This window comes from Thunnus maccoyii, chromosome 22, assembly GCF_910596095.1.
Source record: "Thunnus maccoyii chromosome 22, fThuMac1.1, whole genome shotgun sequence".
NCBI classification, from domain to species: domain Eukaryota; kingdom Metazoa; phylum Chordata; class Actinopteri; order Scombriformes; family Scombridae; genus Thunnus; species Thunnus maccoyii.
In genome coordinates this window covers 6752030-6769676 of record NC_056554.1, presented here as the reverse complement: position 1 = coordinate 6769676, position 17647 = coordinate 6752030, and the positions used below count along the sequence as shown (strand labels likewise).

The 17647-nt window shown below is 37.5% G+C and overlaps 2 protein-coding genes across 2 annotated transcripts; one reads left to right on the top strand and one right to left on the bottom strand.

Moving 5' to 3' along the window:
* Positions 1–3449: 3449 nt before the first annotated feature.
* LOC121889042 (ribonuclease P protein subunit p20-like) lies at positions 3450–5336 on the bottom strand. Its single transcript, XM_042400736.1, is given in 2 exon segments — positions 3450–4401; positions 5230–5336. A coding segment is annotated over 1 exon segment (456 nt). The 5' UTR covers positions 4326–4401; positions 5230–5336; the 3' UTR covers positions 3450–3869.
* Positions 5337–6245: 909 nt separating this feature from the next.
* On the top strand, positions 6246–15777 carry LOC121889041 (up-regulator of cell proliferation-like). Its single transcript, XM_042400735.1, has 4 exons — positions 6246–6622; positions 9161–9222; positions 9375–9453; positions 9817–15777. Exons 2-4 carry the CDS (start codon positions 9217–9219, stop codon positions 14499–14501), a joined length of 4770 nt encoding a protein of 1589 aa, XP_042256669.1. The 5' UTR covers positions 6246–6622; positions 9161–9216; the 3' UTR covers positions 14502–15777.
* The last annotated feature ends 1870 nt before the right edge of the window (positions 15778–17647 follow it).

The following is a 17647-nucleotide window of genomic DNA, read 5'->3' as shown; positions in this document are numbered from 1 at the left end:
GAACTTTTCACCAAAGTGATGGGATGTGGTAAACAGTGTCCATTCTGCAAAGCGCCTTGTGACGCAGGAGGAAAAGCACATACTGAGCACTGGGCTTCACTACATCGGTCACAGGGTCTGGGGAAATACAGGTCTTTTTTCTCACAGCAACTTGTCACTGACATATGTTCTTCTCTTGTGACCAGTGACAAGAATTTTCTATGTGAAGCGACAAATCATGGATCTCACCCTTACAAGTGTTATCAAGAAATCTTCCCAGACTGGAAAATTCCACCGGATATAAGCCTTCAGGCATCAGACTACTGGAAATATGTAATGACAAAGTTCAACAATGAGTTTGCTAAAGAATACAATGCACAGCCTGCTGATATTCCTGCAACCTGGAAAAATATCACACATAAGGAAGCAGAAGCTAGCCTGAAAGAGTCATTTAACATTAAGTGAGATAGTACTAACATTTCCTCCTCATGTGATTTGATGTTACAGAGGTGCACATCCTCCTCTTTATGCTCATCTATCATCATCCAATGAATATTTTGATCTTGGTTTGTTTTATATGAAAGAGAGGGGACACAAATAGTATTGTTTTTGAGCGCTCATCTCTAACTGAGATTGCATTTAATGTTAAATAAAAACAATCTGCTTTAACTGTATATTGATGTTGATGAAGACATGTTTAAATACTTTAAATCAATGTAAATATTAGGAGCACATGTTGCAAACATTAAAATCATTAAATCTGAGCTTGCATTGTATAATTTTGTGACTGTTGATTTTCATTATAATGTAATTGAAAAGATGTATGCAATTAATCAAAGCATCAAAGTGACAGTGAAGTATGTGATGCCAAATATGTACAGTTTTAAATGAAAGACTGTTCAATCTATATGTGGTATTATCAACATGTATGAAGGATAGAAAGTTTGTTTTTTGATCAAATTATGATTGATATGTGATTTTTACTTTTCTTAGAATATAGAATAGTTTGTTTATGTGTTTATGAAGTTTTTAGTGTCAAATATTTACTTTTTCTTAATGAATCAAAAGATAATTTAGTCCATATGTCAACATGTATACATACTGGTTACATACTGTTACTGGTGCCATGTATGTACATTTTTAAATGAATTAAAATATCAGCATATATGTGGTATTGTCATAACGTACCAGAGACTGTGTATTAAATGAATACATTACTTACTTCTGTTAACTTAAGTAAAGAGACAAAATCAGTTATGAATGTCTTAAATGTTTTATATGAAGTCTTGGGTTTTTTCATTTGAAAAAGAATGTTGAAACAAGACAAAACACACATTTGCTGTAGTAACACAGCTTAAGTTGTGTGTGTGTTTGCCATTGTGAGATGAGTATCATGTAAACATGTTTAATGCATGTTGAAATAAGAATAAACCAAAATCCAGCCCCAGCTGTGTGAGCCACAGGACTGCAGTGAGTCATTAAACTGCAGTTATGATAAAAAATTTTAAAAATTACTTTCAATATTTTTTCAATTACTTTTTCAATTACCTAAATACTTCAATTACACAGAGAAAAATTTTCAATTACGAGGTACTTTGCATTGATGGCAAGAGTTTGGATTGTAGGTAACACACAATGTTATCATTCAGGGAGAGGTAGTTGAGATGGGGGACTCCTACAAGGGCCTTGGGGTGCATCTTGACAAAAGGCTGGAGATGCCAGCAGACTAAATAAGCTGGTAAAGAGGACCGGCTCTGTGGTCAGGTTGTAACTGGGCTGATGGCAGATGGGGAGCTCCTTCTGCAACAGACTCATTCAACTGAAGTGTAAGACAGAACGCTTCAGGTGCTCGTTGATGTCCACTGCTATCAGACTGCACAATAGCAACTGTGACCCCAGATCGAGCCAGGTCTGACCTCCCTCCACTCCTCTTTTCAACCATACACTGGCTCACATACCCTCCCCATATACAGTACATATACTGAACCCAGTAGTTACTGTGCTAACAGTTATTGCAATGCACTTTTTGTCCACTATGTATATTGAAATTACTACTGCAACTACTAAATGTCTTACTCCATACCACAGAATGACTGAACTCCACAATGTTACTGTAAAATAGCATAATATACTGTCCTTTTTTATATTGTCATATCATTTTTACACTATGCTTCTGTACTGTTTTATTCTGTTATCCCATATTTATTATATGTAATGCATATTCATATTAATATGTTGTATAGACACATCACAATGTACAGTACATATGTACGTGTATTTTTGTGTGTACTGTAAAAAGTTTCACTTAACATTATACTTCATTATGCATAAAGGGTGTATAAATTCTAATCTATAAAACAGACTATTAATATTAATTCCAAACATACTGTATCTACCACGATCTACTGTCCAACCTTATCTGGATTTAAGATAATTGCACTATTGGTTTGGCACATATATTCATGCCCATCAGTTAGAGATATATGCTGTATACATCATTCTAATTTTAATCTTTTTTGTTGTCTCTGTCTCCCTCTTTCCATTATTTTTACCTTTTTCTTTCTTTACATCATGTTTCTATCTACTTCTCAGGTTTATTCTTATGACCACAGTTCCTCAACTTATTTCTCAGCTATTATTTGGGCTTCAGCACATAGACCCACACACACTCTGAAATGATTGCACCTTGAAATGTAGATGTTAAACATGGAAATGGTGAAGCACACCATGACCAAAATGAGGCCTTTGGGAAGCACTGCTCTTGCACTTTGTGTGCGGATGTACTTGTGTGTGTGAGTTAAGACTGCAAGTTTAAATCTGTACGTAGTGTGTATGTGTCTGTTTCCAGTGAGTCTGACCCCTACACTTATATCTTTAGAGTGAACTATGGAGTGGAACACCTAGAAAATATTGATTGCACCTAGAAGTTGGAGGCCTGTTAGGTTGCGACAGGGCATCTATTTCCAATATCACTGCAAAAATGAATGAAGCCTGACCCACATGAGTTTAACATTGTTCAACCATGCCTCACAAAAACAGTAAAGAGTACGGTCTTGACCTGCTCTATGTGAAAAGTGCCTTGAGATGACTTTTGTTGTGATTTGGCGCTATATAAATAAAAATTAATTGATTGATTGATTGATTGGTGTAATTGCTATTCAAACAGATTTTCTACTTTTAAGCTCCAGTCTTTTTTGTGTGTGTCAGATCTTTAGGATTTTAGTTGGGCTCATGTTCTCATGTGTAACACTGAACACATGTGTACACATGCCATAAACATTATTTGAGAGTAAGTTGTTGCCACATGGTGCCATGGAAGCAAGATTGCTGAATGATAACATCCTGGCATGTGTATGTGTAGTAAACTACTGACATCTAGTGGACATTCACTACAACAACACCTGCCTGAATTGTAAACTTAGGATTTCTCAGTTTTTCCTAAATATTTCCACATTTAAAAACAGACATGAAACTGTGAACACTTGTGCAGCTCTTAGGCCTTAAAATTAAAGACACTTGTACATTTACATTTGGCACAGCCATGTCTACAAGTATTAAATTACACTGAGGTTTCATCCGGCAAACATCACTGTTGCTTCAAGACATGCAAACATAAAAAGTGATGACACTAACAATTTTTGACAAGACACAAAACGCGTGACAAAAGAGCATAATATATTCAGTCCAACTGGAGTATTCCTACACAGTTTACTGATACATGTACAGCCAACACACTGTATGTCGCTCCATTCTGCTGCTGCCATCATAGGTCTCCACACACTCAGCCCCATCAGATAACTCTGTAATATGTGTCTACTGATTAATGAGGGAACAAAGAGGACTAATAGAGAACCTCTGCTTGACACACATCAGGGAAACCTCTATCCAAGTCACTGTGGGTCAGGGTAGAAAACCTCAATATGAATGGCCGAGTTGTTGTGTGTACGTGTCATGGGCTCCCCAGCCTCATCAGGATCTTCAGGTTCCAGGTCATCCACAAGCTCTACTGTGGAGGTGTTGGCTGCCAGCTGTAGCGCCCCCTGGCTGCTGGCCTGCAGCTGAAGGGCAATGTTGATAGCTCTGTTGATGGCCAGGCCCAGGCCATGGACACAGATCTCCCTGTGACCCCCACCTTCCAGCAGCTTCTGACAACGTGCCAGCTGGGCCCGTTAATCAGTCTTCATGTTGACGTAGACATCGTTCTGTCTCTTGGGGAGTTTCCGGGGGAGCCGTTTCCGAAGGGTGTACTCTACTGGATCCATCTCTACAGCCGGGGAGGTGGAGTCAGTGTGTACAGGGGCTGTCTGAGGGATGGAGGACATCCCTGGGTTGCGCGGCTCTGTCATGTCCCTCAGAGTGTGTGTGAATATGTGTGCTCATATCCACACACACTCTGTGGGTCATGTAACAGTTGCTCCCATTCTAGAATAGAAATATACTTATGTATAGAGAAATGATAAGAAAGTAGAAAATAAGAAATATGATTTAAAAAAGAGAACATTATACTACAATATATACAGAAAAATAGAAAGTAAGAGATGTAAAAAAAAAAAGTGCATATTACAAAAATATATAATAGTGTAAATAATGATTCTGAAAAATGGGATCTATAAATGTGTAAAATGCAAGAATAGTATAAATGAACAGTATAAATTTACAATATAAATACAGCATCATCGCATGTTTAGACTTCAGGGAGGTCTTGACTTGCTTCTTCACAGATGGGTGGGTGGGGGACACACACACACATAAAAAATATGAAAAAAGTCACTTTTCGGGACAATTGAGATTTTAAGACCAAAATACAATTTGGAGCATGTTGAATTCAATAAAAATTAAATCTAATTGGGGAAAGTGGTTTTGATCCCCAAAGGAAAGGTGTCCCCAATCAACTGGTGTGTGTGCTGATGAAAGTCCCCAGTTGTGACCCAGTCAAGTGCAAACAAACAAAACACACACACACACACACACACACACACACACCATAGTAGGGCTGCCACTGATTGATTATTATCATTACCTCTTTTTCTGCTTATCATTATCTTGATTCATTATTTTTGTCTATAAAGTGTGATAAAATAGTGAAAGATGCTGAATGCAAATGAGACATTTTTACTGGCAGGATGTGTTTGTTTTAATTATGTCCCACGTGTGAGTGAATGGAAATAAACGTGTTTCTTGCTTCATAACAACATCTCATCTTGTCCAAAAACCAACGTTTAGCTTAAATCAAACAATTAAAACGCTTACAGACGACAGCAACAAGTGAACACTTTGTCGATGCTAATGATGTTTCCGGTTCACTGTTTTCTTCAACAGCGGCTATCTAGCACCACGCATTGATGTATGAAGAGAACTCTCTTTATACATCAATGGTACCAACAGAACAGACTGTTTCTTCTTCTTCTGTTGTTTAATGGCGGTTGACAAACACCTTTTAGGCGCATTACCGCCACCTACTGGATTGGAGTATAGACCACAAAAGTTGCTATACTATTACATTCAATTCTTCTATTAATTCCTGTGTTTTCTAAAAATCTGAAAATATCCCTGTACCCTACATCACCTGAACTCCTCTGCAACATTTCTCTAATACCAAGTGTCATGTGATTCCTTTGGAGTGTAATTTTAAGTGTCTGTCTCTCTTGTTGATATCTAGGACAGTATAAAAATAAATGCTCCACATACTGTTCACAGCATGTTTATTCATGATGTTTAATGTACTGTTCTGACCATTGAGACTATTTATTGTAACTGTATAAAAAACTACAATCATTAGTTTAGTCTACACAAAAAGTGAAGATACATATTCTCCACTTGGATCATTTTATCACCATGTCTACTTTCATTTTTAAGGGTGATTGAAATGCAGATCTCCCTCTGCATTAAAATTTCAATTATAGCAGGTGAACCAGTTAATGATCAGACCCATGTAGGTTTAGTATGAACATGAATCAGAAGTTTAAAAAAAAAAAAAGTGGTTTATATTAATTAGTTAATTGAATTTTGATTTAATTCCTTAAAAAGTCATTCATGACAAAACTGTGCTTTTTAAAATTTAGAATAAATCCAGGTGGAATTTCCTCTCATTTGCTTATTAAAATACAGTTGTACTGTACATCATTTTTATATCGCTTACTTAGTTGCTATTACTATTACTGCACCAAAATGTGTTTGTGTATGTCAGACAATAATCATGTGGAAGACTTTGTGTTTACATGTATATTCCTTTATTTTATGGAGAAACTGTGACATGAAATCAGCATTGTGTGATTCTCGTGGTCTCCACATATTTTTACTGAATTCTGCAGCACAGCAGGGAAAACAACTCTGTGCATGAATTAAGCCATCTGTGGTGGCTTTAAGTTTTATCATGTGATTTACTGTAAAATTAAGTTTCGTTTTCCGGGAAACCAGGTGATCCTGAAAATTTCTCTGGAGACCAAAAGTGAAAGTGGCTTCACCCAGCGGAATAAAAGAGTCATGCACCTTCTGGAGGACCGTCTCGGCATACAGCATGCAGTGATGTTCGACGCTTTATCTTCAGGACAAATAGACGCTTGAACAAGTACTGCAGTTTAGTTGAAACCAGCTCCTGGATAGAAGAACGTATTTTTACTATGGGGAAATCTTCTCTTTAAAGGTGAGTTATAATTTTGCTTCGTCACTGATGTGATTTGTCCGTTATGTGATGATGGGAGGACCTGAAAAACAAGCCGAACAATGTCTAAGTGTTCGCACAACAGATTATGAATGTAATCTGATACTCAGTAAACTTGTCCGTTCAACCTTGTTGTGACAACTTCAGCCTCGCACGTGCTGCTGAATCATGCACACTTTTTTTTTTCTTTTTTTTTTTTACTTCTAAATGTTTTCAATATTTTTTATTGACAAACCTGATTCTTTTATGTCTGGTTGACTATAATCTTTCTCAGATGATCAAATATCGATTTGTTTAACTGCTCTTATTCACAGTCTCAGTCTCTATACCAGGCGGGGCAACTGAAAATGTTACCCACGAGTCTTCTCAGAGATACTAAAGAAAACATTATCATCGTTAATGCAGTGATTTTAATGATTCATGTGTATTCATCCGGCCTCTATATACCGATGATAGTACATGAGTATACTGCGGACCGCGAAGGCATTGTTGGAAAGTCTCTGCGGAACCGGTGGCCTTAAAAATCATAACAATGTCTGGTTTCACAAGTTCAGCAGAAAAAGACAGCCCGCATTTTTAGACCAGATTCTCAGCTATATTTGTTGAATTTAGAACAATTGAAGTATTCACTGCGGGATACTCACCAGGCAAATTTCAATCATAAAGGGAGATTGCGATCCTATTTATAGGTTGAGAGGGGCTCTGGGCGGTTTAGTAATTTAATGCCACTTTTTTCACCCAAACAATAATGTCTGCGCACGACAAATCGGTATTTATGCCTTTAAAAAATTGTGGGTATTTTGTATTTGCAAGGACACAGATAATCAATCACATATTTTCAAACCCTTAATATTTAAAGGCTGACTGGGATAAATGATCGTTGTGAACTGGAAAATAATGTACAACTATTCCAGATTTCTCCCACAGCCCAACATGTCAGTGAATTTACTACAGCCTGCAAGTGTTAATATGAGTGTCAGTGTGGATATTTGTGCATGTTGTTGTAACCTGCTTCCTGTTTATGATGCAGGGTGTATTCTACTTCCTTCCTCTTACTGCATGGTAGATAGGCTCCAGCCCACCATGACACTGCACAGGATTAGAGAGTGTAGAAATCAGTGGGGGACTCAGACTATCTGAGGGGATACATTTAATGGGCCCCCTTCAGCAGAGAGCAACGATGCATGTTTGGTAAAAAGGCTTCATTCCCAATTAAGAATAAAATTTTATAGGGTGACTCAGAATATAAAGAAAACAATACCGTTGTATTAAAAAGTATTTACTCTTTAAACATTTATTTTACTAATATCTCTGCAATAAAACACAGGGAATGGGCAATGTTTTAAATGTTTTTTTCTCAAACACATCTGTGGTAAAAACATGGAACTATTAACGTTTTGAGAATTAGCTGTTTTGAGCAGTCTTGTCAGGGAAACATGAAGCAAGATTAGTGAAATCAAAGGAGAATTCTTTTTGCCATGAGTTTGTAAATGTTAATGACCTTGTTATGGTCAGTTGCGTTGTCCCTCTCAATGGACAACAGCAGAAGATCTGAGAGCCTTCCTTCTCCACATCTTTTTCCAAACTGGGTCTCGAGCAGCTTCAGTTTGAGAATGATTGTCGACTGATGCAGTTTTTACTGTTAAAATAGGCTGTGCTGACCCAAAGACAACAGAACAATCTAAATGGGTGTGGCTGAGAAAACTAGTGAGTAATACTGTACCAAAATCAATTGAATGGAATAATGTCAGCTACAACAACTACAAACTGTTTTTAAGGTGCTTTAATTACCTAATGGTCAGCCAAACATAAAGAATACATTAATCTCTACCATAATGGTCAGTTTGTTCCATCGTTAGGGCATCTTATAGGGCAAAGTATCTCATGTTCTTCAGCGGGAGGGCACAATGTTTTTCTCACATATAGGGCACCCTACAAAGCACATTCACCATGTTTTTTGTTCATTAAATTTCATCATGACATCATGTTTTCTCACAACTCGTGGCATCCCAGAGGAAACCATACAGAACCTCCAGCTTACCCCATTACAACAACAACTCATAGGGCATTGCATTACATCTTGTGGGGGTTCTTTATGGGACACTATCACATGTTCTTCCACTGAAAGGGCATCTATGAGGGCACTTCATTCCAGATTGTCATATATAGAGAGGCACTCTATAGGGCACTGCATCCTGATTTACCCTTTGGTGTGTTTTCTCCTTTGTGCGGGCACCTTGGGGGAAATTTTATAATGTTTGCTCTACTGTGGGGGCACCTTAGAGGGCACTTTCACAGTATTTTGTTGTCCTCAGGGGCACCAGGGTGGCGGTTGCCTCCCCTGCTCCCCCCTGAGTCCACCAGTATTAGAAATGGTCCATATATGCCCATGCAAGCAGTGGTTCTGGCTGAGGTTTGTGCAAGGATTTTCTGGTTTGGGTCCATAGTAAAGCAGGCTGCATGGTATTTTAAACTTCTTTGGTAATAAAGCCTTACAGATTTGTCTCTTATTACTTTCAGTGAGAAGCAGCTTGAATATCTGCACTGGAAGCGTGGGATGACTGAGTGTTTCCACAATGGAGGTAAATTGCTCCTTGTACATCTTCAGAAGAAGAAATTAAAATAAAATTGCAAAATTGTCTCTTATTATTTTCAGTGAGAAGCTATCACCTAATGACTGGATGAGTTGATTTAACACACCTGAACATGCATATTCTTATTCTTATTTGTCAAGGACGTCAGTGATGAAGATTCATTTGTTGATCTGTACAGTGCAGAGGACACTCCACCAACACCACAGACTGGCTGCAAGGGTGAGTGTCAACAGATTGATGCAAGTGGTAAACAGAAGACAAACTGGTGTGGATTAGCAAGCAGCCAGCCTATACTGTTAAAGAATTGGCAGCAAGTTTGACATTAAAGCTATAATATGTAACTATTCCGCATTAAAATGTCTAAAAACAACTAGACCTATGTTATATATTTTGTTAAGTTGTGTACTTACACTATCCTTAATTTTAATCAAGGTAACAGTCCGTTTTGATTGTTATTGTTTGTTTTGATTGAGAGACCCCTAGTGGCTGAAATTACATATTGTGCGTTTAATTAATAAATTATAAATGCAATCCTGATTTTGATAATCCTGATTTTGATAATCATTGTCTATATATTCACAGAGACACAAATGGAAAGCTTATTGGAGGATCTGGGCTTGGAGCAGCACTCCAAAGAGAAGCTATCCCTGAGCACAATACTTCAGATTAATGAGAAGACCATTACTGATGAACCTGTCAAGCGTAATTCAGATCTTCCATGGTATTTTCTGAAGAAACTGATGATGGTTAATGTGACAGCTAGGAATGTGAAATGTACATCAGTATGTGACTCAAACTGTGATGCTGCATCAGGGAATACAGGGTTAGATCTTGATAATCTGCTCAACAGTCCAAATTCAGGTGATATGCTAAACCCCCTCGACATAATCACTGCTCTCTTTCTGTGTTCTGATGGTTTTGTACAGCAGGAAATGGCACTCAAAATGTCTATGTGTCAGTTTTCTGTGCCTCTACTGCTTCCCAATTGTGCAACAGAACAGTGCACACTCATGCTGTGGGCAATGAGAGACATTGTTAAAAAGTACAGACCTCAGTCCCTTTCTGAATCCAAGGGCTTCATTGAAGACAGAGTTGTTCTCTCGAATCTTCCAATGATATCTTTTGTGAGGCTGGGTGAATGCTCCTTGTCCAAGTCGGAGATTCTCAATAAGCTTTTGAGCAATTCTCAGCAGTACCATGACACCTTTGTTCACTGCAATATGGAGTGTGGCGACAGCCCAAGGAGAATATCCAATGGATTGGTTGAAGTTTCTTGGTACCTCCCTTGTGGAAACAAAAACATGGATCTTTTCAGTGAGCCAGTTGCTGTAGCTAACCTTCGTGGGGACATTACTTCATTTGAAACACAATACTCTTTTTTGTGTCAGACATCTACAGCAGTTTTTGTGTTCTTTGACAATTTGGACTCTGAGTGCAGGCTACTGACCAACCAACACCACAAGGCACAGATCTACTTGGTGGGCAACCATCAAAGCAAGCAGTTCAGTTTAGATGCTCTGAAAAAGGTAGCAACCAAGTTGGGCTTGACTAACAGCAACATTATTTTGAAGACTAAGCGCATGAATGATGCAGACTTTGTGTCAAATCTGCGGAAAACAGTCAGGGATGCAGTTGAGAGCTCCAAGAAGAAAATGCGAATAGAGCAAATGACTGACATTGCCTATGAACTGGGAATCTTGGTTGATGAAGACTCTCCAGAGTGCCAGACTGCCAAGAAAAATGCAGATGCCATCACTGCAGAAATTCATGACACCCTTAAATACAAAGAAGCTCAGCTTCCCAGGCAAGGGAAAATATGGAAAGATTTGACTTGCTTAGAAAAGGAAGAATTTCGTCTTCAAAAAGTTGGATCTGAAAACATAGAAATGTACAAAGGTAATCTTAAGGTACAGAAAACAAAACTTCGGGGAAAACAGAACTCTTATGACATATCAACTGCTATGACTTGCTTCATCAACGCAGTATCAAGCCCAGGAATAGAGAGGTGCTATTTCCTGAAATGGATGCGCATAAACCTTGATAACCTATCTCGAGAAAAACTGTCTGGTCTCAGGGAGCAGTACAAAAAGAAATGCAAAAGTTCTGACAACAAAGAAGAGATTAAAGACATTGACAGACAACTTTCCAACAGCTCACTGGGGACTGAACACTTCTTCCGTGAAATGGGTCAAATCTATGAAGCTTCAGTTTCCCTTCCAGAAACACACCCATCACGTCAACAATTACAGCATCTTCCAAGACTCTGTGCAAGATTGTTACTTGATGGCTTTCCTCTTGAGCTTGTTGATGGAGATGCATCCAACATACCTCTCAGATGGGTGAGTGATGTTCTCTCTCAGCTCAATGCCTTGGTGTCTCCTAAGAGCAAGATATTGGTGGTCACAGTTCTTGGAGTTCAGAGCACAGGAAAGTCCACTCTCCTTAACACGATGTTTGGAGTGCAGTTTGCCGTCAGCAGTGGCCGATGCACTCGAGGTGCTTTCATGTTGCTCATCAGAGTCAATGAAGATGTCAAAAAAGTACTCAACTGTGACTTCATGGTGATCATTGACACTGAGGGCTTAAAGTCACCAGAGCTTGCACAACTGGATGATAGCCATGAGCATGACAATGAGCTTGCAACACTTGTTGTGGGGCTGAGTGATATCACCATTATCAATATTGCAATGGAGAATTCAACAGAAATGAAAGACATCCTACAAATAGTTGTGCATGCTTTTCTCAGGATGAAGGAGGTAGGCAAAAAGCCCAAATGTCAGTTTGTTCACCAGAATGTGTCAGATGTTTCAGCCCATGAGAAGAACTTACGAGACAGGAAACTGCTCTTGCAACAGTTAAATGAGATGACCCAGGCAGCAGCCAAAATGGAAAAGAAAGAGGAGAACAAGAGCTTCACTGATGTGATGGAGTACAGTCCAGACACTGGGAACTGGTACATTCCTGGACTTTGGAATGGAAACCCACCAATGGCACCAGTCAATGCAGGGTACAGTGAAGCTGTATATGAGCTCAAGAAGAACATCATCCAAATGTTGGGAAGTTGTAACTCATCTGCTAACAAAATCTCTGAGTTTACAGAGTGGATGTCAAGCCTCTGGAATGCAGTAAAGCATGAAAACTTCATCTTCAGCTTCAGAAACAGCCTGGTGGCTGATGCCTACATGAGGCTTTGCACAGAGTTCAACAAATGGGAATGGGAATTCAAAAAAGACATGTACACCTGGGTCACAAATGCTGAAACAAGAATTTCCAATTTTGGTAAATTTGCTTTGAAATCTGGGAAACATGACATGAGAGAACTTCTCACAAGTTTAAAAAATGAAGCTTGCACAGTGCTGTCTAAATGGGAGACAAAGATTCTTGAAAACCTGACAAAGTACTTCAAGCAAACAGAGGGTCATGTCTACCTAGTTGAAGGATACAAAGAGGAATTCTCAAACAGTGCAAAAAGCCTTCGACGAGAAATTCAGAGCTCTGTACTCAATCAGCTCACAGCAGCAGCAGAAATCAAACAGGGAATGGCAGAACTTGATAGAGTCAAGAAGAATCACACAAAACAATTAGAGGAGAGAGTGTGTGCATTAATTGAGGACTGTCGGAAGAAAAAAGTCAAGATGACAGACACAGAGCTAGACAAAGAATTTGATGAGATGTGGGATAAAACTTTGAAGGAACTATCTTTTTGTGAACAAAAGGTAACAGATGTCTTCACCAGTGTATCTCACAACTTGAGAGCAAATCTCTTACATAAGGGCAGTCATGCAAATGAAATACTGAATAAAAAAGACCTGAAAAATTGTGGACAAATGCCTTTCAAATATAAGCCTACAGTTGAAGGAGCCTTCAACCAAGTTAAACACACTGTGAAAAAGTGGTTTAACAAAGATCAAGTAGTGGCTATGCAACAAATGGCTGACAGCATCATAGCTGCTTGTGAAGACATTTTGACACAGAAAATGGAACGAAAAACCAATTACCATGAAACTTACATCCTGGAGATCCTACGCATGATTGATGAGAGGCTGCAAAACAACCAAAATCTGAAGGCAGACATTGAGTTTGAAGTTTCTCTGAAACAGTACATTTGTGGATTTGCAGCTAGAACATTTCAGAAAATGCATGAAGATTTCATACATGTGAATGATCCCAAAACATGCCTCAAACAAAACAAAGAAAAGTTCCGTGCAGATTTCAAAGATGTGTTCAATGAACGAAATCAGTGCCAGAAGAAGGCAGAAGAATTCACTGACAGATGCTTGAAGCCTGCAGTCGAGGACTTTGTCAACCGCTCCTTGGGTCCTGACATCATTGGTGAAATGCTGACATGCCATCAGTTCAGCACCCGGATATTCTTCCAGTATTCAGTTTTACAGGATTTGCTCTCCAAGGATGACTTTGAAAACTATCGGCGCTACATTTGCTCATATGAGGGTTATGTAAAGGAATGGACACTCAACCAAATAAAAGAACACTTCTCTAACCCGTCTAAAGCGTTTGAGTTTGAGGATCGACACGTTCAGTCAAGTATCAATAGCATAAACAATGTCATCAACAAGGCCAAAACAGGAAGGAGTGGCAACTTGAAGACATTTGTTGAAGACATCTGCAAAGCACTTGGTGATAAACTGGTAATTTCCCAGGATGCTCTTGGAGCGTTCATGATCCTGAACAATGCTGACAAGGAACAGTTTGCTCACTGGCTCACACAGTGCGTGAAGGAGATGGCCCAAGCTCTTAGAGAGAAGTTTAAAAAGACAAACATTGAAATGAAACTAATAAATCTCCATGTGAATCCTCAGAATGAGCTTTTCAGCAGACTGATTGGATGTGGTAAACAGTGTCCATTCTGCAAAGCGCCTTGTGAGGCAGGAGGAAAAGCACATACTGAGCATTGGACTTCACTACATCGGCCAGAGGGTTTTGGTAGATACAGGTGGAATGCCACAGAAAAACTTGTCACTGACATATGTTCTTCTGCTGTGATCAGTGACACATGTTTCCGCTGCGATGCTACTAAGGATGAATGGCACCCTTACAAGCGTTACAAAGAAATTTTCCCAGACTGGAAAATTGCTCCAGATGTAAGCCTTGAGGCCTCAGACTACTGGAAATATGTAATGGCAAAGTTCAACCATGAATTTGCTAATGCATATAAAGCAAGGCCTGCTGATATTCCTCCAACTTGGAAGAATATCACACTTAAGCAGGCAAAAGTAAGCCTGAAAGAGTCATTCAACATCAAATGAGAAACGACTAACATTTCCTCCTCGTGATTTACACATGTGCACATCCTTCTACTTATGTTCATTTATCCTCCTTTCATATTGTCCGTGCTTTTTAAAAAAATTTTACATAGAAGAGAATCAGAAATAGTAACATACTGTATATAAGATGACAAGGATATTTAACTACAACAAAAGAAAAAATCACTACATGTAGTGCTCACTTCTACCTACGATTTCATGTAACGTGTTTAATAAAAAATGTTTTTATTCTTTAGACTACTTTATTCTTTGAGTCAACATATGTTAGGAGCACATGTTACAACATTGCAATCATTAAATCTGAGCTTGCATTTCATGATTTTGTGCAACTGATTACTTTCATCATATTGCAATTGGAAAGATGTACGCAGTTATTCAAAGTATCAAACTGACAGTGAAGTACCTGATATATGAAATATATACAGTTTTAAATGAAAGATCGAATATATGTGGTATTGTCAACATGTATGCAGGATAGAAAGGTTTTTTTTGTGATTTTTACTTAGAATATAGAATTGTTTGTTTATGTGTTTGTGAAGTTTTTGGTGTCAAATACTTACTTTTTTCTTAGTGAATTAAAAGATAATTTAGTCCATATGTCAACATGTATACATAAAGTTTTTAAAATCGAATCAAGTAAGGTATGTGTTTTTTCAAACTCACAATAGCTTTGTTTTTATTTCTGTGACATTACTAGTGCCATGTATTTACATTTTTAAATGAATTAAAATATCATACAGCATGTATGTGGTGTTGTCATAATGTACCATAGACTGTGTATTAAATGATTACATTACATACTTCTGTTAACTGATTAAATAAAGAAACAAAATCAGTTATGAATGTCTTTAATGTTTCATTTGTCTTGGGTTTTTAAATTTGAAAATGAATGTTGATACAAGACAAAGCACACATTTGCTGTAGAAACACAGCTTAAGTTGTGTGTGTGTTTGTGTGTGTGTTTTTCATTGTGAGATGTGAGTCATGTAAATGTGTTTCATGTGTGTTGAAATAAGTATAAACCAAAATCCAGCCCCAGCTGTGTGAACCACAGCACTGATGTGAGTCACTGAACTGCAGTTATTATCAAATTTTTCAATTACTTTTAGCCAGTTTTCATCATCGTAACACATCAGACAAATATGAGGTACTTTGCATTGATGGCATGAGTTTGGATTATAGGTAACACACAATGTTATCATTCAGGGAGAGGGAGTACAGATGGGGGACTCTTACAAGGTACTTGGGGTGCAACTCAACAATGAACTGGTCTCATAACATCAACACCCTCTTCAGGAAGGGTCAGAGCAGGCTGTTGTTCCTGAGGAAACCGTGATTCTTCAGTGTGTGCAACAGGCTCCCAAATAAATAAATACCACAGAACGACTGAACAACTCTATAATGTTACTGTAAAATAACATAATATACTGTCCTTCTTTATATTATGTCATATCATTTTTACACTATGCTACTGTACTGTTTTATTCTATTCTGTAATCTCAATATATATATATATATATATATATATATATATATATATATATATATATATATATATATATATATATATACATACATATATATACATACATATATATACATACATATATATACATATATATATATATATATATATATATATATATATATATATATATATATATATATATATAGTTTCTCTTCACATTAGACTTCATTCATTATGCATAAATACTAAACAGTGTATAAATTCTCTCTCCAAAAGTCTCTATGAGATCCTATTAACATTAATTCCAAACATACTGTATCTACTACTATCTGCTGTCAAACCTGATCTGGATTTAAGATAATTGCAATATTGATTTTACACATATATTCATGCCCATCAGTTAGGCTTACATACTGTACACATCATTCTAAATGTAATCTTTTTTGTTGTTTTGTTTTGTTGTGTTTTTTTTCTCTCTCTCTCTATTATTATTACTTTTTCTCCTATTTGTATCATGTTCCTATCTACCTCTCAGGTTTCTTCTAGTGCTGCTGTAATAATAAGTTTCCCTCCTGATATCAATGACGTTTGATCTTATCTTCATTTTATTTTAACAGCTGCATAAAGAGATGACAGTGGAGACACTGGGGACCAGTCTCAGGGTGGAGGGGAATTCACCACCATCCCGATCTGACCACCTGGTACCTGGTGTTAATAACAATAACATCTGATATAACAGTTTTATTTATGCTAATGTAGGATACCACATTCATTCACCTAATACTGCAATTAATTAGTTTGCCTAAATATTTAATAAAGTCATCTTATGTCACATTTGTGCTCCTTATTTTATTCCTGCTGATACCAGGTCATATCAAGATCTAAGGTAAATGTATTGATCAGTTTAAAAAATTCTTATAGTTTACTTGTGATGTTTATATTGTGGCTTGTTTTTAAACTCATCTGTCATGCAGATCTGGATTGAATATTACCTTACATGTACAAAAAATGTGTACCTCTCTTGAAAAACATCTGTATATTTGTTATGAACTATTTTATGAAAAAGCTACATGAGAACCACCAAGTTACGTATTACTGATAATTACTCGAGTTAATATTACACCTAAGACTTTGAAATTGTTACAGTCCATAGATGTCATAGAATAATTGGGTAACTGTGGCCTTCCCAACACTTTTGTATGTAGTTTTTGCCAAAAGACGTACATTTTAGGACAATCCTTATATCCCTATGTATAACACATAGGTGAGGAAGTCGGTTAAGTTGTGGTGAGTCCAACTTCTTTGGAACTTAACTTTTGAAACCTTTCAACCTAATTCTGCACTGAAATCATACCTCTATCACATGCACAGCTGTAAGCTGACCTCAGTCATTAAATCTGAACCTTTAAATTCTGTTATTCAATAAACATTGCAAGTTTATCCTTAGCAAAGTTCATTATAATTTGTGATCTAAATAAATTTGAAACTAATGTCAGCCTATCCCAAAGGGGCGTCCTCCTTACCTTATGGAGACACCAGAAGACCTCAGAGATGAGCACAAGTCAGGAACTTTGGTAGGAGTGTATACAAATACAAACCAGTTTTATTTGGTTTTTACAAAATAAGTAATATAAGACAAGTAAAATACAAAAACCTGAGT

What these genes read in the sequence shown, in the direction of transcription:
- LOC121889041 (XM_042400735.1), top strand. An exon ending in ACCACAGACTGGCTGCAAGG is followed by an intron (nt 9,454 to 9,816) that starts GTGAGTGTCAAC and finishes ATATATTCACAG; the next exon opens with AGACACAAATGGAAAGCTTA.